The 27,418-nt window shown below is 35.4% G+C and overlaps 2 protein-coding genes across 8 annotated transcripts; one reads left to right on the plus strand and one right to left on the minus strand.

Moving 5' to 3' along the window:
• Positions 1-326: 326 nt before the first annotated feature.
• LOC117912810 (AT-rich interactive domain-containing protein 5-like) lies at positions 327-9,568 on the minus strand. 5 transcript variants are annotated; one of them, XM_034827540.1, is made up of 13 exons: positions 9,509-9,568; positions 8,170-9,160; positions 8,041-8,080; positions 7,170-7,222; positions 5,868-5,913; positions 4,004-4,096; positions 3,204-3,311; positions 3,049-3,100; positions 2,885-2,960; positions 1,675-1,741; positions 1,525-1,575; positions 792-884; positions 327-696 (listed from the first exon to the last, which is right to left on the minus strand). In XM_034827540.1, the coding sequence occupies exons 2-13, from the start codon at positions 9,126-9,128 to the stop codon at positions 595-597; spliced, it is 1,740 nt and encodes a 579-aa protein (XP_034683431.1). In that variant the 5' UTR covers positions 9,129-9,160; positions 9,509-9,568; the 3' UTR covers positions 327-594. The 5 variants fall into 5 exon arrangements, with proteins under 5 accessions (XP_034683431.1, XP_034683428.1, XP_034683427.1 ...); XM_034827537.1 differs by having other exon boundaries at positions 8,170-9,150; positions 9,449-9,557; XM_034827536.1 differs by having other exon boundaries at positions 9,449-9,557.
• A 12,010-nt stretch (positions 9,569-21,578) lies between these two features.
• LOC117913078 (protein PIN-LIKES 3-like) lies at positions 21,579-26,995 on the plus strand. Of its 3 annotated transcripts, none has more exons than XM_034827986.1 (12): positions 21,579-21,778; positions 21,943-22,080; positions 22,285-22,443; positions 24,083-24,162; positions 24,271-24,395; positions 24,582-24,700; positions 24,928-25,167; positions 25,633-25,725; positions 26,009-26,109; positions 26,238-26,290; positions 26,376-26,561; positions 26,699-26,995. In XM_034827986.1, exons 3-12 carry the CDS (start codon positions 22,309-22,311, stop codon positions 26,821-26,823), a joined length of 1,257 nt encoding a protein of 418 aa, XP_034683877.1. In that variant the 5' UTR covers positions 21,579-21,778; positions 21,943-22,080; positions 22,285-22,308; the 3' UTR covers positions 26,824-26,995. The 3 variants fall into 3 exon arrangements, with proteins under 3 accessions (XP_034683877.1, XP_034683876.1, XP_034683875.1); XM_034827985.1 differs by having other exon boundaries at positions 21,970-22,080; XM_034827984.1 differs by lacking the exons at positions 21,579-21,778; positions 21,943-22,080 and adding an exon at positions 23,490-23,873 and having other exon boundaries at positions 22,358-22,443.
• The last annotated feature ends 423 nt before the right edge of the window (positions 26,996-27,418 follow it).

The raw sequence follows: 27,418 nt of genomic DNA on the forward strand, positions 1-27,418 counted from the left end.
AAAACAGAACATTTTACCGTAAAAAGCATTGCTTATTTATCAGCTTTTGTTGAGTCAAATGGTAAAATAAGAAACCAGCATCTTCACTGCTTCACTTGGAAGCACTGCAGGGGTGTTGGCCTCCTTTCAACCACGTAAGAATTGATGGTGTGTGAAGGTGGGGGTTGAGAGCAATTTGACCACAATATTTAACTCACTAGCCACCTTCTGCTTCCACCCTCATTGGAGTTGGCATTTAGGCACTCAGACGAGGACAGGTGGATGGTTAAATATGCAGCGAGCAAGAAGAAAGAAGGCCGGTCGACCAAAAATGCAAATCCCACAAGTACACAAGCAATTGAATTGGGACTACCACTACCTACCCAAAATACAATTTATCATAATATAGTTGAACCAACTAGAAAATATTGGAGTCAGGTGAATTGTACTACTTCAGTCCAAGTGAGAAAAAATAAAATATTCTGGAGTTGAAAGACTAACTAAAAATATAGACATTCCTAAATGGATTAGCATGGCCTTTGCTCTGGAGATTTCACTGGTAACTTGGGTCTAACTTCAAACCTCTCAGCAGGAGTTTCTCCTCCCAGATTCCTGCTAATCTGACTGCTCAAATGGAACTCTGACAAACAATTGTCCATGCAGTGTCACCACAGCTGATGTCTGGTGTGGGTCGATTCTTGAAGGTAAACTGACAACCTGAGAGAAAAATAAACACCAGGATTATTCTAAAATTTATCCAGTACTTGTTTTACTACCTCAATCTTCCTAAAAAAATTACACAAATAATGCACCTTTTTAAATGGCGTGACGCCCCAAGGATTATCAGGATGCTCTGGTTCCCCGGTTATAACTAACCGCCCTGCTGGATCTGATTGAACCCTCACCTGAGTTTGCCAAAGAATAAGAAAAGAAACACTTCAGCTGATACGCACATGTAAAGCACCCAGTCAACAAACATAAAAGATATCAAGGTTGAATGATGGCTTGGTTAAATCTGCCACCACAATTTTTCTGGTTCCTCATTTTAGTTCATGAACCAATGAAATGATAATTTCAATAAATCTCTCAACCCACCCCAACCCCTTTCTACCTGCTCCGGACATATAATTGAACAGTGAGCATCTGATGGAGGAATTACAAAACACCGAGGCACAAATAGTAATGATAATAATAATTATTATATTATTATTTACCAACCCAACCAAGATATCCTAGGTTGACCCAAATTGGGATTGAGTTAACAATGTTGGTTGGGGCAACCATGCCAGCCCCTACATTTGTGTTTGGGCTTGGGTTAGTGTCCAACTCAACCAATGAGGTAATGACTATAAAACCTGCTGCCTAGGCATCTAGACATCACACGGATGGCATGCCTATCAATAATCAACCACCAGGTCCATAAGGCAAACAGAAGGGGGTAGTATACTACACTAGTTTTGAATGATGTCATTCCGTAGAGCTATCTATGCATCATATGGTGGAAAAAGTGAATAAGTAAAAAAGAAGGTTTCAGGAGTACCATACCTCCTCTCGCAGAAGCCCAGGAACTAAAGCATAAACCTCGAAACAATCTTTCTGCACCATGGGAATTTTTCATTACAAGTAGTTAAAACTTGAACATGAAACATCCAGTACTGCACTGTTATTTATTAGCATATGATCCAGAAAACTTACAGTTCTCCGCACATTGATCTTCACCCAATCAGCTGGGGGTCCAATATCAACAACTGCTGTGTCCAATCTAGCCAATAATGAATAAATAAGTAAATAAACTCATGCTACCACAAGGGAGAGGAAACATTACTCTGTGTATACAAAGACAATCAATCTAGTTTCAGTAGGATGCAAAGGACCTTAGGAGCTCTATTCAAAAACTTCCTATTGCCCAGACAAGGTTCCTAACCAATAAAATTATCTAATATTTGCTAATAATAATGGTTTGAAGATTCTTGTACAATAATGATACCTGAATTATCATATTCTCTTTTAATGTCCATTTTTGTTAAAATTTTGTATCACTACTGTTTCTTATCCAGTTAAGAAAAAGAACTAAAAAGAATGCAGGTTAGGTTAGCCTTACATTTCATTTCCCTTTATTTATTTATTTATATCGATAGACAAAGAAGCATATATATATATATATATTAAAAAGAGCGCCAAAAGTTCATTTCCCTTTATTATGACACCATATTTTTTGACAGGTTATTTCAAGGAATTTGAAAACAAACTTTTATAAGTTCTTTCATTCTCAAAGTACTAACCATACTAGTTTTCATGAGTATGCCAATTTAACATACCATCTGCTAAGGTTATTTAGCATTGGCAAACTACAGAGAACTTATATTATAGGTGTTTCTTAGGGTTTCAGTTCATAGTTTTTTCATGCATTATTCCAAAGAATGATATTTGTGAAAAACATATTACCAATATACAAAAAGGATAGAGCAGGATGTTCTATGAGAATACTGTATGTTCCCATGTGCAAAGGCATCCAATCTTAGGATTGTGGGGATTTATCATATCTTGAGTAACTAACAAACAGTTGTTGAAGAATTAACATACAGTATTGAAAAACAAATAGATATACAAAGCAAGTCAGCAGGAAGTCAAATCAAAGCATCATTCCTTTTGAACAAATGTCACCTATGAACCATGTATTAAATATCTATGCAATAAATGAATAGGCAATTTTAATAAATAGTTCTTTTGCCTAGCTCCAACAAAAAAAAAAAACAACAAAAAAAAAGTGTCAGCCATGAACTATGGATTGGAAATCCATGCAAGAAATGAATAGTGCTAAAAGATAGGTTGAGTACAAATTCTAACGAAGTATCACTTATTAACATAAATAGACAAACCCAATAAAAGTGGCAAGGATCTCAACTGTGGTTTAGCTGCTTTGGTGCGTGCAGCTTTGACAGCATGCTCAAGGTTCGATGGTTTCTTGCGTTTAAGTAAACCTGAGTCAATGGACAGAAATTCAAATTGAGGGGCAGTTTGCAGGCTAAATATATTTTTATGGATAATACTCTTGTTCAGAAGCCATACCAATGTTTTTGAGCTGTTTTTCCCGCTTTTGCAAAGAAATGGAGCTCTTATCCTACAAAAGACAGATGTTATATTATTAAATGTTACAATCTAAAAAGATATAAGACAACACAATACAGAGCAAAATGAGTGCGCCTATTCTAATATTCCTAGACCTTGATAATCGGGTCACCAACTTCACCGTTACCAAGAAGACGCTGTGAGTGCCAACCCTGCATCGCCCGAGCTGCAGCATCCCTTCGTGCTCTGCCTGATCCTGAAGCCTGAATACCACCAGCACACATGAAGTGGTCAGCATACATGAAGTGGTTAGCATATATGTTCATGAATAATGATATCTGGTGCATATAACAATGGATACATGAAATTATATGTAAACTATTATTCTAGTCTTCCTTTTATATGTCTGCATATTTTGACCTCTTATGTTATTTAAAAAGTACCTTCGTATTTTAATTGACTGCTATACACCAAAAGGAGTCCAATTTCTCACCTTAGTGTCTGTGTCACATCTCCCTCTTAAAAACCATGTTTTATATATAATACCTTGTTATACCATTCTTATTATCTTCTCATATTCCTGCAATGGAAAGTCTTCCATAATTTTTTTTAACCAACCTAATAAAAAGAATAGGTCAAATTTAAAATTCAAAAGATTGCTAAAGATAGCATTGAGAGCTACCATTGCCCGAGATAACATCCAACCGTCAACTTAAATTTTCATTACAGTCGAGAGACCTCTACTCCAACAAATGAATGTAATAATTACAGCTATGATTTTACCCAACCTAATAAAAAGATTAAGTCAAATTTAAAATTCAAAAGCTTGCTAAAAGATAGCATTGAGGGCTAACATTGGCTGAGATGACATCCAACCATCAACTTAAATTTTCATTACAGTCGAGATACCTCTACTCCAACAAATGAAAGCAATAATTACAGGTATGATTTTGACCTGATTTTCAACATTCATGGGCTCTGCCAGGGAAGAAACAGGAACACTGAGCTCACCGCCACGTGTTTTATGCCTTTCATAATCCAGAAGTGCCTGAAGAAAATAAAATAAGAAAACATTAACATTATGCAACCACAGAATTGATTACACAAGAAAGCAAATAGACACAAACTGGTAACAAAAGTTGTAGCTAACAGAAGTGGTTATCGAACAATCATCACAAGATACAGCAAGAGCAACCATGAAAAGAGGATGTCCTAGAAGGAATTCAGCTTAACACATAGGCTGCAGCTACGGAAGTGATGATCTAACAATTGACACAAAATAGAGCACGAGCAACCAAGAGAGAAGGTAATAAAAGGAATCCAGTGAAGCTGCAATACAATACACAAAAAATATTTATAAACATGCAAGCACATCAAAATGAAACAATGGGTGAACCTAGTTTCAGGTCTTTAGGAACAAGATGCTCAAAAGTAGCACAATGGTCTAATTTTTGCTTTCTCAACCTTGTGCTTTGCGACTGCAGAAAGTAAAGAGTGTGAAATGGGGGTCCTGATCCACTTGGCTGCTAAGATTATTGCATAGGTGGAAAGCTTGTCTAATCAGTTCTCAAAAAATTCCAGTGTGGAAGCAACTAGAGGTCCTGACCTTTTGAAACCACATCCTATGCATATCCAGGACATCGTATAAGATGTAGGATATTACCAAGTCGTCCTCACTAATATAGATTGCTTGAAAGGATTTGCAAGTCAAATGGATGAAAATTGTCCACTTGGAACAATATACCCAATCAGCATCTGAATTTTAATTTCACAACCAGAAATTTTAAATTTTCAAAGTTTCACAGGACAAAGCATTTTAAGTTGAATGCAGACTATCTCAACTTAAACTTCAAGAAACAATAAATTGTTTGGTAGATTAGCTCCAACAGATGAAACTGATTACCATGGCACAAAGTTGTAGTATCAGTCACTAACTTGGGAGGTGCCGAGGCAGATTGGTCTCAGCATCTCAAATCGATATCGGTTATATGGTTAAAAAGCTTTAAAAATTATAAAAAAATAATGCAAATTTTCATAAAAATAATTACAATTAGATGGACTCGACAAACCAATAAAGAATCTATTACTTTTGTGTTTAAATAGTCATGAAAGCCTGTGCTCGGATTGGTTTATGATTGTATTAAGAATTGAAAACTCTACTGTTTAAAGCATAATTATTTTCCACTAAGAACTTGTAACTTCATGGTCACTCACATTGAATGATGAGACAATGTGACTTTGGAACTTATACAGACTCAGCACCATAATGCAATTTGGTCATGACTTGACTGTATCTCAATTATACCAGCCATGATTTGGACATGACACAGCCATACCAACCAATTCCAATTGGAAAATCTTGTATTGGGTCACAATATCTCGGCAAGGCCGTCCAATATATGACTCCACCAAGTTGTATCAAATTCGGCCAATGCTTTGAACCTTGTTCACTACAGTCATTTATGGGTAATTTACAAAAGCTCCAGCTTGATCAAAAAGAATACTTTATGTGCCACACTGGATAAATTACACAAACATGCAGGGACATATGCATGCACATGGAGAATTTATAGAAAGAGAAAATGCAATATATATATATATATATATATATATATAGAGAGAGAGAGAGAGAGAGAGAGAGAGAGAGAGAGAGAGAGTTGAAAAATAATTCTATATAGCACACCAAAAAACAAATTACAAGCAAGTAGACATGTAAATTTGCAAGAAAAGAAACATTAAATCTATCTAAAGTAGAAAATATAATTATCAATCTAATGGTCTATCAAAAAAAAAATAATAATTATCAATCTAATGATCACCTTCTCATAAAAACCTCGAAATGTCCATGAAACAGTAGTACATGTCCTGCACACACAATAAAAGGAAAAAATTCAAATTAATCACCTGAGAACAAATTAAATCAATTGAATGCCTAATAAGATGAAAATCATTCCCCTAAAACGTACCAAAAATATATACTCTTATTCATTTTTTAATTAGTTGGTTCTCTGTTTATCCTTTATTTCTTCTAAATAGAAGGGTGTGGTGTGCAATAGCATTTCTAGCAAAGTAAATGAAGAATACAGAAGACTCGACCATGTGTAATGACCATAACGGGGGGATTGAGCAAAAATAAGTGGATGGCTAGGAACACCAAGGTACATAAAGGATTAGTAATGGAGATTATGTAAGTTATCCAAGGGACATTTTTGCATAAAAGGAATACTAATTGGGGCTTTAAATTAGTAGAAATGATCAGGCAGTACTCCCCATGATTCCGATCCAGAGTATGCTCCTATCCACTAATTAAAGAAATAGCTATCAGGAACGAAATAATCCTTTACTTTCTTTTAAAGCCCCCTTCACTTTTTTTTAGAAAGAAGACTAGGAACGAAAAAAAAAAAAGAAAGAATGTAATTACAATAGAAAAAATCTTTTCTTATTCTTTCTTTCTTATATCCATATTCATAGAGATAGAATTCTTGTCAGGATTCATGAACTAATATAATGTCTAATTCTTTTTCGTAATGGAAAAGGCGGGGTTGAAATATCTATTGATATTTCTGCAAGGAGTATTTTATTGAAGGATTAAGTTATTACTCAACAAAGAAAATATTAAAGGATGAGAGCAATTCAGAAGTACCTTTTTTATTTATTATTATTATAGATTATAGCAGACAGAATTCCATTGGCCTAATTCCGGGACCTTCCGGTAGATTTTGACTCTATCTATCCTACAAATATATCAAGATAAATAAATAATACCGACCCAGTCCCTAGATTAATTTGTGGCCCTCGAGGAGCCGTATGAAGTGAAAATCTCATGTACGGTTCTGTAATAGCGATGGGAGCAGTGATGTTATCACCGACTATGATTATCTAACGGTTCAAGTACAGTTGAGAAACAATAACTTACATACCAAAGGAGTGCCCCCATATTACCGTGATTCAGATTAGCAATATATGATTTAGCAGATTGCAGCAATTGAGAATGTATGAACATTGAATATAAAACTAATCTACATCAGTTTCTAGGCAAAATGGTTTATAGCAGCAAAGCAATAACTATCACTCCATAAGACAAAGCAATGGAATTTGAATATGTAAGCTAATTATCATACTTTGGGGGTTTAAAGGACTCTCCCACTTGCCGCCACAGTTTGCATGAAGTCACCTATCCACAAGTAGAATACACTTGTATTATATAGTATTGGAAATTATCAACAGAATAATTTAGAAAATTGAAAATAGCGCACCCTGCTATGGATTATAAAATTTTATACATTCAAGTTGAAGTTGTTTAAGAAAAATGAAAAGAATAAAAAATAAAAAAAATAAAAAAATAAAAACTTTGGAGGATGGGAGTTGGGGAGGAATGCATCACTGCTGATCCACATGCTCATCTAACAGTTGACCAGTAGATAGTTAGCCCAAACTACCTGTATCAACAACACCAATCCTTTACCATTTTGTTTGCCATACCCTTTAGATAAATCATTTGCAATCATATTTTTTCTTAATGTCAATGTGGTATTCCTCTCATCCTTTTGATAGACACCCTTTGTGCCTTACACTTGAAAAGAGCATAGTGAATTTAAACTTCAAAGGAATAGAAAATAGCAAAAACTAAAGGGTCAGAAAAACAGCCTTTGTTTGACATGCAATATACTGAATGTCCAGGAAGAGATAAAGACCACTCTAATTCAGGTTGACTGATGTTGAATAAGTATATCAAATGAATAAGTAGCCAGAGAAAAAAGATAGAATTAAATTGGACAGATCTTTTAAGAAGTTTAACACCAACTGAGGCCAAGATGAGAGAAATTTGACAAGGATGATTTGGTCTACTCAGTAAAAGAGCAATGATTGAACCACTTGAAAGGTATAAGAACTTGACAACTAATTTTTAAAAAATATCCCATGATGCTATTCAAATTTTGAAGTTCAGTAACAAATAACATGATGAAATGAGGAAGGCAAAATCAGTTATACCTTGTCATAGCCACCCAATCTAGTCACCGCTCTCCATAATCTTAAATCCATAAGGAGTGGACGAATGTTAGCAGAGAGATGGAATAATTATTTGTAAACATACAGAAGAAAGGATCACCAAAAACTTACTTAAGGCAATTTAATCCTTCACCATAGAATTTAGGAGGCTTGAATTCCATGCTCCTTTCCCGAAAGAAATTTTCCAGCTCTTTCATGAATGCCACTTGCTCCTCCTCAGTACCTGATTCGTTGCCCTCATACAAATTTGTCTCTAAAAGAAACGATTGGTTTAAGTTGCCATTTTCTCTGGGCGTGTGTACCTCCATTGCAGTCACCTCATTCTCTTGAGAATGGGCTTCAGCTACAGGCATATCCATGTCCATTGCAGTCTTCAATTGTTCCTCATTCTCATGAGAACGCGCTTGAACACTGGGTGTTTCTACCTCCACTGCATCGACCTCATCCTTCCCTTGTTCTTCGTTTTCATGAGAAGGAAGTTCAGTTATGGTTGTCTGTACCTTCATTGCATTGACCTCGTTATTCAACTGTTCCTCCTTGTGAGGAGAATGAAGTTCATCTCCCGGCGCGGGCACCTCCATTCCACTAACCTCATTCTGCAAATTTTGCTGACTTTCATGAGGATGAGACTCAACTTGGGGATGGGGTGGGTGAACCTCCTCTGCTTTGACTTTATCATCCAACTGTTGCTGTTTCTCAAGAGAACAGGGTTTAACCACATTATCCAACTTTTCCTCTTTCTCAGGTGAATGAGGTTTAACTGCAGGGGAATGAAGCTCCATCACGTTGACCTCCTTCTTCAACGGTTCATTCACTACCGGGAGTGCATTCACCTCACTCTTGAATTGTTCCTCGTCCCCCTTCACAAGAGGGGAGCGTTCCCCATCATGCGTGATATGAGGAGGCACAGAGGGAATAGAAGTTTGAGGGTCAGTTTCAGTATGGGCATCAAGGGAATTGGGGTGTGTATCAACCGGGGGTTGTTGAGGCGGATTCAAGTCTTGAGGTTGCCCTTCAGCCACCGCATCCGCATGTTGCGCCATCCCTTCCTCATCCTTGGCATCACCCATCTCTTTTCTTCCCTTGTATTACCTGAGTAACCCTAAATCAAAATCTACGAATTCAACATACGCTTCAAACTCCAAATGCTTAATAACGAGAATTGAGAATTAAAATCCAGTAAAACAAAACAAACAGAAGCAATATCAGAGGTTTGAGTAATATCAACAGCAACGAATGAGAAAGGACAAGAAAGACGGGATATTGATTTCTGATTGCAGAGAATTAAAACCGAAAAAACAAAAACAAAAATCGAGAAAAAAAAATCTATAGAAAAGAAAGCCGAAAAAAAAAAAGAATAGAGGGAAGGAGAAGGAGAAGAGGAACTCGCCTAGAGTGTTGAAGTGGAACAAAGAGCGAACAAGAAAACAGAGGAGAGAGAGAAAATCACCGGTGACCCAGCTTCTTCGATAAAAAAACCCTAATCCGTTGAATCCACCTTCCTCCGTCGCCGACTGTCTATCCTACTTATATACTTATTTGACACGTGGACTCCACTCTTCATTATCTCTGTCTTTAATCTTTATTTTATAATTTTTGATTACCAAACACACGCGCCCCCCACGTGAGACATTGGCAGCGGATCGAAACGACGTCGTACCCAGAGTCATATTATTATATGTTAGTGTGCAAACATTGTGAACACAGTCGTTGTCATTCCACATAAAATTCAACCTCAAAAAGAGGTTTTTGTTTGGAAGTCAAATCAAAGAAAAAATCACATGATTCAGTGAATCACAGTATGTTTTCTTCTAGATTTTATTGATCAATGCCCTTTTTCTTTATACTTGGAAAATTTGATGAATATTAAGTGTTCTTAATATAATCCTTCTTTTAATGATTATATCAACCAATTTGCTAGTCCTCATTTCATCATTATATGATTTGTTTGGGATGTAGTATTTTTGTTTTCGCTTTGATTAGAAATTGAAATTAAAATTGAAACCCATCGTTTTAAACAATAATATTAAAATTATTAAATATAAAATAAGACAATGCATATAAAAAACAAAACAAAATTCAGATTTCCAATTCACTCACCATTCTAATAGTTGGGTGGAATATGTTTCTTTGTTAAAAGAAAAAAAAATAAAAAAAATAGAAACATACAAACATAAAAATGATTTATAGCTATTTATTTTTATGGACAAAAATGGTGATGTTCCAAATGGGAGCAAGACTATTTAGGCTATATTTTGTTGTTGAAGAATTTCAGAAGAAAATACAAAAATTAGGAAAATAGAAAAAAAAATTAAAATTAATAAATGATATCTTAAACTCATTTAATTTATTTTAATTTTTGAATATAATAATTGTATTATTGACAAATATGAGTTTATAATTAATTTAACCTATTTTATTTTTCATGACATCATTAAATGTAATTAGAAAATCATTTTTCTTTATACTTCCCTAAAACCAAATATAACAACAAAGGAATTTGGATTCATTTCCATTATTTTTTTCATTTTTCTTACACCATTAGAAGTGAATTAGGATTTATCAAAATAATATAGTGTTTAATAATTGAAATATCTTCCCAAAATAACAAATTATAGAACACCATGAAATTTATAAAGAACAAAAAACAAACACAACCTTTGTAACAATGAACAACAAATGCAACCATTCAATTTTTTTTCCTTCTTATTAAAGTCTTTCAAGCTATAACCAATAAACTTTTTGCTTTGCATAAGACTGATACTTGGTATTTGGTATTTTGATTAAACGGTACAAAACTCGATTGATTGCTAAGAGATTTTCTCAATAATATGATTGTAAGGTTGTTTACCAAGTCACACTCACTTTCATGTTTTCAATTTTCAGTTGACAAACTCTCAATGCTTTTTGTAGCCACATCATAAGTGATAAGGGAGAATCATTTGATTCTCCATCAAATTTGCTATATCCCAATTCGGTTCCATAAAATCTGATTGTATAGTTGTAAATATATGTAGATATGTTTTCAATATTAGTATTTCAAACCTTCCTATTTTATAGGATCAGATTGTTGTAATTTATTCTATATATATTTGATATTATCTCCTGCATACGGCAATGAGGATTTCAGCCATATACATTGTTTCTTAAACATCTTTATGGTATCAGAGCTAGAGGATTTTTTTCTTTGATTCTAACCATGGCCGATTCGGCTTCTTCATCTTCTTATCTTCTGCTTAACACAATGGTGCATATGTTTACTATTAAATTGACTTCCTCAAATTACTTATTGTGGAAAAATTAGTTTATTCCATTGTTAGCCAGTCAAGATTTGTTTGGCTATTTGGATGGTAGCATCGGGGCTCCCTCAGCCACAATTCTTGTCGCTAATGGCACCACCAAGTCAAATCTAGCATACACTTCTTAGCTACATACTGATCAGACGCTTCTCAGTTTACTCTACTCTTCTCTTACCGAGGAGTCTATGAGTGAAGTCTTAGGTTTACGTCATTCTCATAAGGCTTGGAACGCTCTTGAAGTCTCATTCTTGCACCGGTCAAAGACTCGTGAACTGCAACTCAAGGATGAACTCCAACTGATGCAATGCGGCTCTCAATCCATTGTTGAGTTTTCCCATTCCTTCAAAGGTCTTTGTGATCAATTGGTTGCGATTGGTCGTCCCATTGACAACACAGATAAAGTTCACTGGTATTTACGAGCATTGGGGCCCGACTACAAGATCTTCTCCACCACCATAATGTCACAGCTTCAACTACCCTCCTTTGCCGAGATTGTTCCGAAAGCTTTGAGTCATGAGATTTTTGAAAGGTCGATTTCTCACTCGTCTTCTAACTTTGCTTATTATGTGCAGTAGACTTCCAAATCTGTAGGGGCTAAGAAATGGAAGAATCGCTATCCCACTTCGTCTAGCTCTTTTGCAAATTCGAAGTCATCATCCATTGTTCACTGCCAGTTGTGTGACAAGGATGGACACCTAGCCAAACGTTGCTGGAGCTTCTGGAAACTCAAGAAGAAGCAGTCGGCTAATATTGTTAAAGCTTTTTCAGCCTGCTCGATTCAAGACCTGAATGACTCTAAATGGTTTCCTGATTCTGGTGCAACGTCGCATATGACAAGTGACACTGAGGTTGTGGATCAACCAGCTCTCTACTCTGGTAATGAACGTGTCCTGGTTGGAAATGGTCAGTCTTTAGCAATTTCTCATACTGGTTCCATTTCATCTCTTATTCCTTTTAGTTCTCTTCTTTTATCAAATGTCTTAGTTGTTCCTGGCATTAAGAAAAATCTTATTTTGATTAGTCAACTTATTAAAGACAATAATTGTCTTGTTACCTTCTCTTTCTCTGGTTTTACCATACAGGATCAGGTCACAAGAACTGTGCACTACAGGACTAAATGTGTCACCAAAGTCAAAACCAATGTTTTAAAAACCGGACCGGACCGGCCGGTCGGACCGGTCCAACCGTCGACCGGTCACCATTCCGGTCCGATCTGGTCATTTGGACCGGATTGAGATCGAACCGGGGTTGAACCGGACGAACCGGCGGTTCAACCGGTGAACCGGACGAACCGGCCGGTTCCAAGGAAACCGGCCAACTCAAATGATTTTAATTTTTCTTTTAAAAAAATTACAAAATGAAAATATTACCAAGCTTTCCTTAGAACTTCAAATGGATTTTACTGAAGGAAATGTTGGGCCGTCTTTTGACACAGCCCACATACCCATTCCACTTTATGTGGGCTGAGTTTTAAGCCCACAATCCCATCTTAAGGACTTGCTGAGGATGGCTTTTATAGGAGTTGTTTGACTCCTTGTTCCTCTCACTTTCCGATGTGGGATTGCTAAATATCAAAGCAAAAAAAACATAACAAAACTCCAAGAAGGTTTGAACCTTGGACCACCCCTGTACTAGTCCACCTAGAACACCACTCGGCTGCATGTATTTCATTGTCTACCATGCCAAACAAAACAAGATATATTAGATTTTAAATTTTTTTATAATATTAAATAAAAATAATATAATATTTTTAAAAATTATGAAATTAGTTTAAATTTTCATTTTTTTTATATATTCACATTTAAATATTATACATATTTCATTTAATAAAATTTAAAATATTAATATGATTTAATTTGATAATATCAAAGATATAAAATAATATTATTGATGTTTAATTTATTCATATATATTTTAAAATTTTTATAATTATTTTTAATTTTAATAATATATAAATTATATATTTATGACGTCACCGGTTCGATAGCGGTTCGACCGCCGGTCCGACCAGTGAACCGTGAACCGGTAACTTTTCCGGTTCGATCACCGGTCCGGTTCTGAAAACATTGGTCAAAACCATGAATCTGAGAAAATCCTTGAGCCACAAGATGTGCCTTGTGACGCTGATCGAAGTTTGGTTTTGAAAATCTAGCGACAACCTACCACATTGTGATTGATAGGACGAGGTACAAGAACCCACGTATCATTTGTCTTCAAAGCTTGAATCTCATCATCCATAGCCGAGAGCCATTCAGGGTGTTTTGTAGTAGACTTAATGTGATGTCCCACATCGGATAGGGGAGAATGTTCCTGGCGCTATATATGTAGAGACTCCTCTTAACCAAGTAGACGCGTTTTAAAGCCGTGAGGGCCTCTTTGGGCCCAAAGCGGACAATATCTACACGGTTGGGAGTGGGTTGTTACAAATGGTATCAGAGCCGATCTCCGACCCCGGTGTGGGGGTTTGTTTGGCTCCGTAAGGGGTGTTTGTCTGTTTGGCCCTACAATCCCATGGGACACAACGAGGACGTTGTGTCTGCATGGAAGGGTGTTTGTGATGTCCCACATCGGATAAGGGAGAATGTTCCTGACGCTATATATGTAGAGACTCTTCTTAACCAAGTAGACGCGTTTTAAAGTCGTGAGGGCCCCCTTGGGCCCAAAGCGGACAATATCTACACGGTTGGGAGTGGGTCGTTACACTTAAAACCCCAAGGTTCTTTGAGAGCAAGAAGTGCTTGAAAAGTTTGAGAAGAAGACAAAACATTCATAGCATGATATAACCGTGGTTTGAATATACTGACTTTTCCTCTAGTAATCATTGGGTGGTTGGAAGTGGTCACACGAGGAGTGGAAGACACTGGCGGTGGGAAAGTTGAGTCTAAAGCTGCAGAATCTGATAGGGGTTCCACAGAAATAGGACATTGCAGATCAGGGGGAGGATCCGAGGACAGGTGTGGAGAATCATTGCAAGGCAAACATGGTGAACTTGAAAACGAATGAGAAGAACCAATAGGAGAAGACCTAGATACATAGTCCGGACATTCAGAAAAATGGGTATAGTCAATGTTGGTTTGTAAATTTTTTACAAAATCACCATGATAAGGAAAATTATTTTCATAAAACTGCACATGTAGAGAAACATAGACACGATGTGTCTTTCAGTCGAGGCATCGAAATCCTTTATGAAGTGTACTGTAACCTAAAAATATACAAGAAGCAGATTTTGGAGACAATTTGTTTAGTGAGTAATATTTCAAATAAGGGAAGCAAAGACACCCAAAAGTGCGAAGCATAGAGTAATCCGGTTGCTTACCAAACAAGAGCTCATAAGGAGTTTTGCCATCAAGTAACGGTGACGGGAGTTGGTTAATGAGAAAGACAGCAGTTGAGAAGCTCTCAACCCATAAAGAGAGCGGCACACGTGCATGGAACATAAGGGTAAGGCCCGTTTCTATGACATGACGATGCTTACATTCGACAATGTCGTTTTGACTAGGAGTGTAGAGGCATGCCAAACGTAGAACAATGCCACAAGATTGCAAGTGAGATCGAAATTTATTATTTGTAAATTCGGTTCCACCATCATATTGAAAGGATTTTATTTTGGATGAAAATTGAGTCTCAATATAATGTTGTAAATGGACGAAGGTATAAAAAAAAAATTAGATTTTTGTTTTAAAGGGAAAATCCAACTAAATCTGGTACAATCATTAATGAATACCGCATAGTATTTTTATCCAGTAAAAGAGAGAATTGGTGACGGACCCCATAAATCACAGTGTGATCGATCAAAAGACATGGCACAATGTTCATCATTTAGAGAGAAAGGTAAATGATCGCTCAGATTTTGTCGTTTATTGGATCAAAACAAAATTTATAACCTAATTCACTATTCTATAGCAATTTGTACCCGATCAAAAAGTGGTTTTAGTACAAACTACTGTAGTATAGTGGTTTTTAGGTATCATCCACAAGGATGAATTATTCTTGGTAATTAAGGCTTGAATGAGATGATAAGAAATGATTGTGATCAAATGAAATTGATTTGAAAATGCATGATAAAATTCCAAAATAACAATGTATTCAAATTGAGAGGAAAATGAAGTGTAAAAGAGAAGAAAATTAATAAGATGTGAGATTCTTGGAGTTAGGATTTTCTAGAGAGCAATTTCCATGGTGAATAGGTGTTGAGATCTAATTTTCATCAAGTTAGATTGAAAACCTAAATTTTCATCTAAACCGATTTTTGATTTAGCTTTAGGTCTAGATCTAATTTCTCTCCAAATTAGGTAATCTAATCCAAGAGATCAATTTGAATCATATATTCAATTCATCTTAAATTATCTTCCGATGATTCACACAATGCAACTATTCAATCTCATCAAATCTAGCATTAAGAATTTGATGAATCTACCTAGCTTGCATTGTAGTAATCATCCAAGACAATTTGAAGAGAAAAATCCCCAAATTTCAATTAATAAATCAATTGGATCAAATTACCTTTGCAATTCAAGCTCAATTCTCTAATTCACCATAGATCTTGCCTCTAGATCCTCCCTCCTCCGAGAAAAACGAGATTTAGCCACTCATGCTTGGAGATTTGATCTCACAAGACATGTTTGGCTACCAAGAAAGTAAGAGAAATTGAAGGAAAGTGAAGAATTATATAGAGAGAAGAAGTATGAAAAGTTCTACAATTAGAAAATGTATCAAAAAATCCCTAAATAAGTAAAATCTCATTTCTATTTATAGGCCAAGGTTAAAAGGACACTTGGCAACATTTTAGAGGTCTTCCAGATGCTTCTTCATCAAGGAATCTGGAGAAAATGCATTTTCGCACAAGCCCCTAGCAATCTCGCATGATGGTGCAAAGTGGAGAGTCCATCAGCTTCATTTTTGTTCTTCTGGAGCGTTTCACATGACTGTGCGAAAATTTTGCATGGTCATGCAAAATTGCTTTTCACAATTCCCTTATGTGCCGCAGCCAATACCCATGCTGTTTCATTTCGCATGACTATGCGAAAATTTTGCATGGTCATGCGAAATCGAGAAATATGCTTTTCCGACTCCTCTTTGCAATTTCTCTCATTTCTTCATGTTTAATCCATCTCCACCACCTTCAATTAAGCTCCAAATCCCAATCCAAACTGATTGCATTGCTTCTTTCATTATGCATTTGGATCATCATCAACTTTATTTGTTTTCTTCAATTTGATTAATCTCTTTTGTCACCAATTTATCAAAATTATACCTTGAAATGACTCCAAAACTTCATAAAACTTGTTAGTAACTCTTGCAAGGGCAACAACATGCTAATTGAGTGTTTTAGGCATAATTATTACTCAAAAGACATGAAACTCATGAGAATTATTATCTAAAATATGCTCTTTTTGAGTAGTAATCAGTAAACGATGGCTTTTGCCAAGTCTACAACCAACACAAATTTCAGAATTAATGTTCACCAATTTATTACTACAAGAAATATATCCTAATCTAGAAAGAGAAGCGACAGTACGATAATTGGGATGACCAAGGCGGGCATGCCATAAACGAACAGAGGCTCGCGGTGAAGGAGAAGTGGTGGACATAAGGGCATGATGACAACGATCCAACATGTAGAGACCATATTCACATCTTCCGACCCCTGCTACAATAAGAATTATTTTGTCATTGGCTGTTACTTCTGGATGGCGTCTACATCAGCTAGATGTTAAAAACGCCTTTCTACATGGTTTTCTCAATGAAGAGGTGTATATGGAACAACCACCTGGCTACACAGATCCACAGTTCCATCAGCATGTTTGTCGCCTAAAGAGGGCTCTTTATGGGTTGAAACAAGCTCATCGAGCTTGGTTTCATTGTTTTAGCTCATTTTTGCTCAAACTTGGATTTCTTTCCAGTCAGGCTGATTCTTTGTTATTTGTTTATCACTTCTCGGTTGGAACTATTTATTTACTTCTTTATGTTGATGACATGGTCATAACTGGAAGTAATTCTTCTATGGTTCAAACCCTCAGTACTCGGCTTTCCAAGGAATTCTCCATGAAGGATTTGGGTGATCTTCATTATTTCCTCGGCGTTGTTTCGTTCACTTGTAGGTGCTCTTCACTACCTGACCATCACCGGGCCGGATCTCTCATTCAGTGTGAATTCTATTTGCCAATTCATGCATGTTCTCTCCAAGGACCACTTTCGTGCTCTCAAGTGCATTTTGCGCTATGTCAAAGGCTCTCCTCATCATGGACTTCAACTCCATCAACAATCCACTCATGATATTCTTGCTTACTCTAATGCGGACTAGGTAGGTTGTCCCGATACACGTCGTTCCACTACTGGCTACGCTATTTTTTTGGGTATCAATTTGGTTTCTTGGTCCTCTAAGAAACAAAGCATTGTCTCTTGATCAAGTGTCGAAGCAGAATATCGCTCTTTAGCTGTTGCCACTGCTGATATTGCCTGGATTGTTCAACTACTTTGGGACTTCCATGTTACACTCTCAACAACACCTAAAATTCTTTGTGACAATCAAAGTGCAATTTTTATGGCTGTCAATCCTGTTACTCGCCCTCACTCAAAACATATTGCGATCGACTACCACTTTGTTCGTGAACTTATTACTAATGGCACTTTGAAAGTTGTTTTTATCCCTTCACATCTACAGCTTGCTGATTCATTGACCAAAGGCATCACCAAGCCTCAGTTCTTTCTCTTCCGAAGCAAGCTCAACATAATCCTTTCTCCCACGCTCACCTTGCAGGAGGGTGATAAGGGAGAATCATTTGATTCTCCATCAGATTTGTTATATCCCAATTCAGTTCCACAAAATCCGATTGTATAGCTGTAAATATATGTAGATATGTTTTCAATATTTGTATTTCAAACCTTCCTATTTTATAGGATCAGATTGTTGTAATTTATTCTATATATATTTGATATTATCTCCTGCATACAACAATGAGGATTTCAGCCATATACATTGTTTCTTAAACATCTTTAATAAGTTTGTGGGGATGTTAAAAATGATTAATATATTTAGTTAGAATTATATATTTAGTTAGTATATATTTATTTATTTAATTACTATATATCTTATTTATTTAGTTATTATATTAGAATTATTTTTTTTCTTTTAAATTAGTCTATATTTTCATTTTAGGTCTATTTAAATTCTAATAGTATTGTACCTATTTCAAAGAGAATTCATAATAAGAAATCCTTTTTTTTTTTCTCTTTGAATCTTTTTTAGATTTCAACAGTAAGTAACTTGAATGGATTTAATTGTGTAGATGGCTAAACCCAATTCAAATATTCAAATATTAAAAAAATAATTGTCCAAATTCACTCAACATGTCATGTTTTGCTCAAGCCGCATTAGGCCAATTTGCCCAACTTGCATGCTTATTGATGAGATGGATAACATTGGAACTCTATTCATGGATTTGAAGACATAGTTTCTCAAAGGGAGGAACAATGGAGTTTTGATTGTGATGTGGGCTAGATGTGAATAATGACTGATACCCATCGAAGTTGTAATCTCAATCCATATAAATGTATGATAAAATTTAAGTCATTTGATGAATGTACAAATATATAAGATTGAAGTATAAACAAATGAACTCGAAGTATGAAACAATGAGAACAAGTTACAAAGCAATGAAATCAAATTGTATACATGACATGTTATGATTTGTTCCACTTTTTATAGATATCCATTAGATATGGTAACAAGACTCAAAATGATGTGGAGTGGAAATGTAAAAAATACACTACTAGTGGACAAACAAGAAAAAATATATATATTTAAGATTAAAAATAAATTAATTATTTTGACTTAATACATAAATTTATGTGAGTAAGTTATTTTATCAAATATATTTAATTTATTTCATAATTTAAATTAAATTAGAGTGCGCTTAAAAGATTTTTTATTTGAAGTGTTTTTAGTAAAAGTGTTTTCTTTATAAGTGTTTTTAAGAAAATCGCGTATTAAGCGTGTGTTTTACAATGATTTTAAGAAATGTTTATAATATTTTTAATACTTGAAAATTTTTATCTCACAAATATGATAAATATTAGAAATACTTCATAGAATCACTGTCAAATGTACTCTAAACATTTTTCCATAAAACACAATAAATATTTTAAAAAAATTTTAAAAGTGTTTTCTATATTTTATAAGACATCTAAAAGTGCGTTTAACAGTGATTATAGAAAATGTTTATAATATTTTTTATGTTTAAAAAATAAAATATTAAAAAAAAAAAAAAAAAAGCTATACACACTTTCTAAAATGACTGCACTTTAATTTTTCTTAAAAAACACTTTTTAGATTAAAAAAATGTTTTTTTTAAACTACTACTGTCATCTTACAATTGGGAAAATGCGTCCAGACGCCTAAAAAAAGGCATAAATTATTGTTTGTGTCTTCCTAAAGTAGTAGAAGACATGAAAATCACTAATATGAAATGTGGGCATAGTGGGATAGTGATCCCTGCGCACTGAACTAACTGCCTGAGGGCCTACTACCAAGCCCATTGCTGGCAAGCAACATTCACCCAAACATTTAAGACTCAACCAGTCTCATTATTGCAATGTGCCAACGGAGCTAGAAAGTGAAAGTACTTTATCTATGATTTACTTACAATAAAAAATATTTTAGTAATTTATTATATTGCTTGCTATTAGTTGATACCGCAATTCAATTGGGACAGAAAGAAACGATGTACTCCTAAGTCCTACCTAAACTTCTCTTACTTTAACGCAAAAGATATTAAATAATATTAAACATTGAATTAATTTATTAAATACTCTTTAAAATGTCACTCCCAATAATTTTTCAAATTTTATCAAGCATTTAAAGTTGCATGAAACATTTAATTTTATAAGAAAAGCAATTCTAAATATCAAAAAACACTTTAGGCTTTTAAAGAATCATGCTTTTAAGTGGAATATAAGAGTTGATTTGATCATGTTTGTTTTTTTTTAAATTATTTTTTTAATAAAAATAGTATTAATGGTGAAGATCAGTCAAATGGTATTATGAATTTTAAAAAATAGTTTAATGTTTTTTTTAATAAAAAAAAATTATTAAAAATTGTGTTGGGTGTAGCATATGATGGTAATTTATGAAATTTTTTTATGTTACATTATAACAAGAAAAGGAAAAGAAAGATTCAAAGATACAAGAAACCTAAAATCATTAATTTGATAAATAAAAACAAAATACAATAAAGATTATTTGACAATTTATATAATTAAGAAAAGAAATAAATTTCAGAAAGCTTGTAAGAAAAAATAATTAATTTTGAAATTCTATTTTATTTTTTCATTCTTCTCAACATTCCCATATACAAATGGAATTAATCTTTGAATTTTCTTTACGGAATGTTAAAAAAAAAAAAAAGTGAAATGAATTTTGTTTTTTGAGAATAAAAATATTATTATTATAAAAATTAAATCCAGTTGTATTAAGAATTTAATTCATTTGTTGTAGATGGATCTTAATTTGTATCTTATTTTAATTTCATTTTCCAATGTAAATTATATTTTTATTGTTGACTTTTACGCGTGTTGAGAGAAGATGGGTGGAGATTGGTATGAACATGTTTTGGTTGCCAAAGTATTGTGGGCCAAGTAATGAGTATTTAGTCACGTTTTGTGAGAGGCAATAAATTTGGGGGTCCCCCATTCCAATTGGATACAAAATAAATCATTGATGATGAAAGCTTGATAGACTAATTATTTCAATATTTTAATTTGAATATAATTCAATTAAACCATAAAATATCTTAATGCAAAACTTAGAAAGAATAATAAGAAATATGAACAAGTTAAATCAGTCATTCTGTGATAGTGATAAAAACTCTTTTTGGCATTGTACCAAAGTGTGGTAACTGGTAACCAACAACAAAAATTAATATTTGAAAAAACTATTTTCTCCATCTTTGTTTTCCAAATTAAAAATCTTTGGAGTACCACTTTTGCCTGGTTTCCGAAGTGTCTTCCCACCCCTCTGCTGCTCTCAGAGGCCTTAAGCATTAAGGATTTAGTGATGGCCCGGCCCGGCAGGTAGTGCACCCGCCAGCTAATACGCCCTCCAGTCGTTGAAGGTTAGTTGTGACGAGCAGTCAAAGAGAGGGGAGGGGCGCTCTCATCCACTGGTATTGGTGATGTGAGAACGTCTGGTCGTGCACCTTCACCCACATTGATGATTATCATTTAGCGGTGGAGCCCCCTCTCCTCTTCCTCCCCCACTGATCATGCCGTTTTCGCAGCTGCCATTTTCAAATGCCTCACCATCTTCCACTACTTCCCCATCTTCTCTTCTCCAATATAATGCATCCCCCACCCTTTCTATGCTGTGTTGTATTGTGAGCACTGAGCATTGGGCAGCTGCCGTGGAATTTATTAATTAGTTGGTATGTTTTTTCTTCTTTTCTGTCTTCCTCCCTTTTCCTCTGCTTTTCCCTTTTTCAAATTAAATATTCGTTTCAAGCCATTAGGAGGCTCTCAAACCGTCTGGGCTGGTCTGCAAGGGGAGAAAATATTTATTATTGAACGTTGAGTTCTTTTGCTTTTGAAGGTATAGTTGAAAGCCAGTTTGTTGCAGGCATTCTTAGCCACGTCAGAAGCTATTCTCAAGCACCCTCCAAAAGGTTTTGCCTGGGAATAGTGGTTCAAGCATACGGAATCGACAAGTGGAACGACTCCTGGGCTTCAGGTAACTCTGATGATCTAATCTAATAGTCACCATTTCCATTTTGGAAATGATTTTATTTATTTATTTATTTTTATAAGATGATCTCTATATATGTTTCTAATTCATTTCAGGGTTTAACTTGTTTGAGTAAAGTACTTGATTCCCCTGAGGAATATGAACCTTCCTTTTGTAAAAGAAAAATGTGTTTTGTTTGTTTGTTACCAGATTGATCAGGGTAGAAGCTAAGCAATGGGGTTCTGGAGTCTTTTTGTTACGGCACTTATGCCAATTCTGAAGGTACTGGTGGTTACTGGTATTGGCTTATTCATTGCCTTGGAGCGTATAGATCTCTTGGGGCCAACTGCTCGGCATCACTTGAACACTGTAAGTGAATAAATCCTATTTTAATTCGCCCTTTTCTTCTTCTTGTTGGAATTTAGTTTTTTTTTTATTCTTAAATAACAATCTAGGCCTACCAAGCAATAGTTGAAGAGAATATTTATATTCTAGCTCAAATCTGTGTGGTAAAAGGATAGTGGAAAGTCAGGCAGATCAGATGCCAGAGAAATAGAATCTAATTAAATTAAGCAGGGAGTGTAGCCAAAGGAAAAAAGTGTTTGCAGTGTTGAGGAATGATAGCCTAATGGGTAATAGAACAAGTTGACGCGAGGAAATATTTGCAAGTTTTATCGTCCACATAATGTCCTGTTGTGGTAGGCAAGACAGAGTTATAGCAGATGACAGCAGTGGCATATCCATATTTTACTACTGGATTCTGGGTGTTACAAAGCCTTTTCAGACGAATCAGAAATCAGAGAAAGGGGATGAGTGGGCCATGGTGTAGCCCATTACCAGGGACACCATCAGATACCACAGCGATCACTACACACACGCACATACATATATATATATATAATTAAAGCTCCTATTGTTCAGCATGACAGTCATCCCCTGCTTCGCTACTTCTTCCTCAGCCCTTCTATCATTGCATCTCTTATCTACTTCAGTGAAGTGGGATCTTCAGGACTCAGGAATTCAGGATTTTTACAATATTAAGGAAATATGAATACAGTTCTTGCTTTTGAATTTTGGGGACGGAGCTCTCTGTATGGTGGTTGTATTTTGGATGATGAGGAAAAAAAAGGAGCAGTTAGTTCTGTTGATCAAGATGGAGACGATGATTCAGTATGGTGGCTAATGAACCAGTACCAGCTCCATGGAAGCAAAGATGGCTTCCTTTTTCCTCCATCTTGTTGATTAGACTTGCCGAAGATAAGATTTAGGGCGTGAAGATGTTGATTTAGTTGCTATATAGGACAGAGGAGAGGAAGCTTCGAACTCACCCATTAAGAAGATAGTATTATTAGTTTTTGTTTAATTAATGCTATTGCTTGGACATCTCTGTTTGAAAATTTCAATTTGATTTTCAGGTCCCTCTCATCAGGCCCATTCTCAGATGAGGTCAATGTAATTTACTCACACAGACAAAGCAATTAAAGAGGGGAGTTTAATGAAGCAACAAAACCGTTCTTTTTCTAGTTTGAAGACTCTGGTCTTCTAGGTCTGCAGCAGAATACATTGCAATTCTAGAATCTAGTTATATGTATTCTGGGATGTAATACACACATTCGGCTTTGGGTGCTGGTGCATTCTCTGCAATTAAACTGAAAATCATGGAAATGGACACCCAAAACAGGAATATTAGCTTTGTAAATTGTGTTGGCCGGAGATTATTGCGTTCTTGGACATCACATGGACTACCCTTGCCATTTGAGCAGGATTTGAAGATGAAGAGTATGCATCTTCATACTCTTGTAAGCCATTTAGTTGACATTACACTGCTTTACAGCTTCAAACCTCTAGGAGATCCATGTTTGAAGTTTTCTTTTGGTTAATTTTTGAATTTTGTGCTGTGTATATGCTTGCTTGCTCATAAATGTTTTTTTTTCTTCTTGAATATATTATTGTGTCCCACTCTCTCCATCCCTACCCATGACAACAAAATTTGATGTGTTCTGAGCAGCTTGTGTTCTATATATTCTATCCTGCACTGGTAGCTAGCAACCTGGCTGATACAGTTACAGCTAGTAGTTTGGCTACAATGTGAGTTCAGTTCTGTTCACTCTTAAGATACTTCCCATTCATCAACTGCTGCTTTAAGTTCATTTTATTCTCTATCTGTTTCACCTACAATTTTTGGTTAAATTATAGGTGGTTCATGCCAGTGAATATACTTCTGACTTTTATCATTGGCTCCGCACTTGGTTGGATACTCATAAAAATCACCAGACCACCCCAACATCTACATGCACTTATACTTGGTTGTTGTTCGGCAGGTAGGTGATTGTAACTATTTTCAAGTCATATGCATCACTAATACCATGCCTGACCAAACATTGGACAAACCAGTAAGATGGCAAGATGTCAAATTTACCATTCTGGATCATGACACCATCTTGTACACCATTTTCAATATAACCAACTGCTGTCGATCATATATTTTGCTGGTATGTTATGCACAGGAAATATGGGGAACTTGTTTTTCATTATCATCCCGGCAATCTGTGAGGAGTCAGACAATCCTTTTGGCTCATCTGATTGCTCCACAGATGGAGACGCTTACGCTTCCCTTTCTTCTGCGGTATTGATCTTGATTCCTAGTCTAAAAAATTTTCCAATTTTTTTGACATTGAATACATGCTTATTATGAACTATCAACTGTTCTGCTTGGTTCAAGTGTTGGGTCACATCTGGATGAGTTGTCGCTTGGAAATTATATTAATGAGAATCCAATCCCTTCGATTGTTATTTCTTTGCTGTTCTTATGGATGTGTGGTTCATTTGTCTAAATTTTCTTTTTTACTCCAGCTGGGTGCCATTGGTGTTTGGACTTATGTTTACATGATTATGCGGATGTCCGCAACTAAGTGCAAAGGAGAAATGAATCTATGTAACTCCACAACCAGTGTAAGAACTTCTCGAGAAGCATTGGAAATAAGCTCAGACTGTTGCACTGAAGCATTGCTTCCTCCAAAGGATAGCCCAAGGTCTGGGAACTGGTCAGATGAAGAAGAACTGCCTCATGACGGATCTGAGGAAAGATCAGAGGTGTTTCCTGGTTTCACTTTAAATATCAATATGATAGTTTATATGTATCTTTTTTAGAACTTTTGCTATGGAAGTGTGTTTTCAGGCTCATTTTGAAGATTATTCTTTTGATATACAAAAAAAGTGCATAAAAATTCTTGTGTTAGGTGGTAGAAACCTAGCTCAATGCAACAGAGGTAGGATCTGGTTTCAGAAGAAGAAAATGGCTCAAAAAAGAGAGATTTGAAACTAATAATCAAACTCCCAGACAGATCGTACCTCTGCTGTTCTGTAAAAGGAAAATATATATATGCATCAAAATTTCTTATATAAAAGCCATACAAGTGAAGGGAGAAGTTTATAAGTCTATATTTTGTTTTCATACTATGTTGAAGATCTGCTATAGCCTATAACTGTAAAGGTAGTTCTGATTCTTATTCTTCACTCCTTTAAACGAAAAACGCCTTTTTAACATTCTTGTAACAGGTGCCATTTTCAGAGAAGATTAAGCAGAAAGTTAAGATCTTTATGGAAAAGACGAACTTCAAGCAAGTGTTTACACCATCTACTATTGGAGTGGTATGTTCATAACACTTGATATATTCCATGATAGCTGCATATTTGTGTAGCTAAGCAAGCAGAGTTTCCATTTCTTTGTTTTATCATTTATGATGCCTGCTGTATCAATGATCAAACACTTGGATAAAAGAACAGAGAACCTTTAGCAACATATGGGCATCATGTGCTTTATGCTGTGTGTATTGAATGGCATTAAAGTTGGCCACAGAGCTGTTCTTTGCCTAATGTGAGACACTGCTCCGAGGGATCTCTTCATCAATAGTCATCTTGTTCTGTTTTGTAGATTTTTGGGTTCTTCATTGGGTTAATCCCTCCAATCCGAAAGCTAATTATTGGGGACAATGCTCCTCTTCGTGTGATTGAGAGTTCTGCAACCTTGCTGGGGTATAAATCCTCTCATAGACTCTGTCCAAGCTCCTAATAGTTGAGGTTTGGCCTGATTTGGGTGGTAGGACTAGCAGGCCACCCATGATAATATGTATACTTACAGTTGTTTATCCTCTGATCCGCAGGGAGGCAGCCATCCCATCTACAACCCTGATAATGGGAGCAAACCTCCTTTCTGGTGATTTCTCTATCTTGGTCTGGTGAAAAAATTTGGTCAAATGGGTGTTTAATATTCATCTTAGATTTTGCATCTACATTTTCAGGTTTAAAAGGATCAGATGTTAGTATTGTTGTGATTTTGGGAATTGTAGCAGTTCGGTATATCTTTTTGCCTCTGTTGGGTGTTGTTGTTGTCAAAGCCGCAACTCATTTTGGGCTGGTGGGATCAAATTTGTTGTTCCAGTTTGTTCTCATGCTTCAATATGCAGTTCCGCCGGCAATGGGCACTGGTATGACTACCTCTAGTTAATTTGAGGCTTTCAGCTATGGATGGCTCTTTTTTTTTTTTTTTTTTTTTTTTTTTTTTTTTTTTTTTTTTTTTTTGCTTCTGATACAAATTTTCATTCTTTTTTGATGAAAAATGCAGGTGTAATTTGTCAGTTGTTCCAGTTTGGACAAAGTGAGTGTTCAGTTATCATGCTATGGACTTATGCAGTGGCAGGCTTCACTCTTACCCTTTGGTCCACCTTCTTCATGTGGCTTGTGTCTTGATTTGTATTTTGCAAAAAAATTTTCCCATTTGATATCATTCCGGACGCTAGGGTTATGTTTGTTTGAGAAGCTATAATTTGTGTTACAAGGAATGGAGGAATTTATTTGCTTCATCATGGAAATACAATGCCTCATGTGTTATTAGATTATATAAATTGTCTTTTGGGTACCATCAATAATCATGTGGATAAATGACACATGATGACAAATTTCGGAAATAATTCCAAGAATGCAGATATACATCAATTTCTTTCCCCTCCTTTTGAATTTCATTTATACAGACCATAATACAAGCCATTACTATTTAGGGATGGTTGGGTACGTGTCATCCATATCAACTAATTATGCCTGCTTGAACTTAATATGGTGGTCCACATGAAAGCATGGTACTCAGGCAGATGCTTAGCTTCTTTGCTGTGCCAGGTTGACTCTCATCTATTCAAATTTGTCGTAGTTAATGAAACGAAAACGAAATTGTCTGATTGTGTGGAGGTCATCATAATGGTCTTTTCTACTGCTATTTGTTTCGTACAAGTATAACTGGCTTTTCTTTGTCTTATTAAATTAAACATCTGAATTTGATTTCTTTATATTT

Source organism: Vitis riparia, chromosome 4, assembly GCF_004353265.1.
Source record: "Vitis riparia cultivar Riparia Gloire de Montpellier isolate 1030 chromosome 4, EGFV_Vit.rip_1.0, whole genome shotgun sequence".
NCBI lineage: Eukaryota > Viridiplantae > Streptophyta > Magnoliopsida > Vitales > Vitaceae > Vitis > Vitis riparia.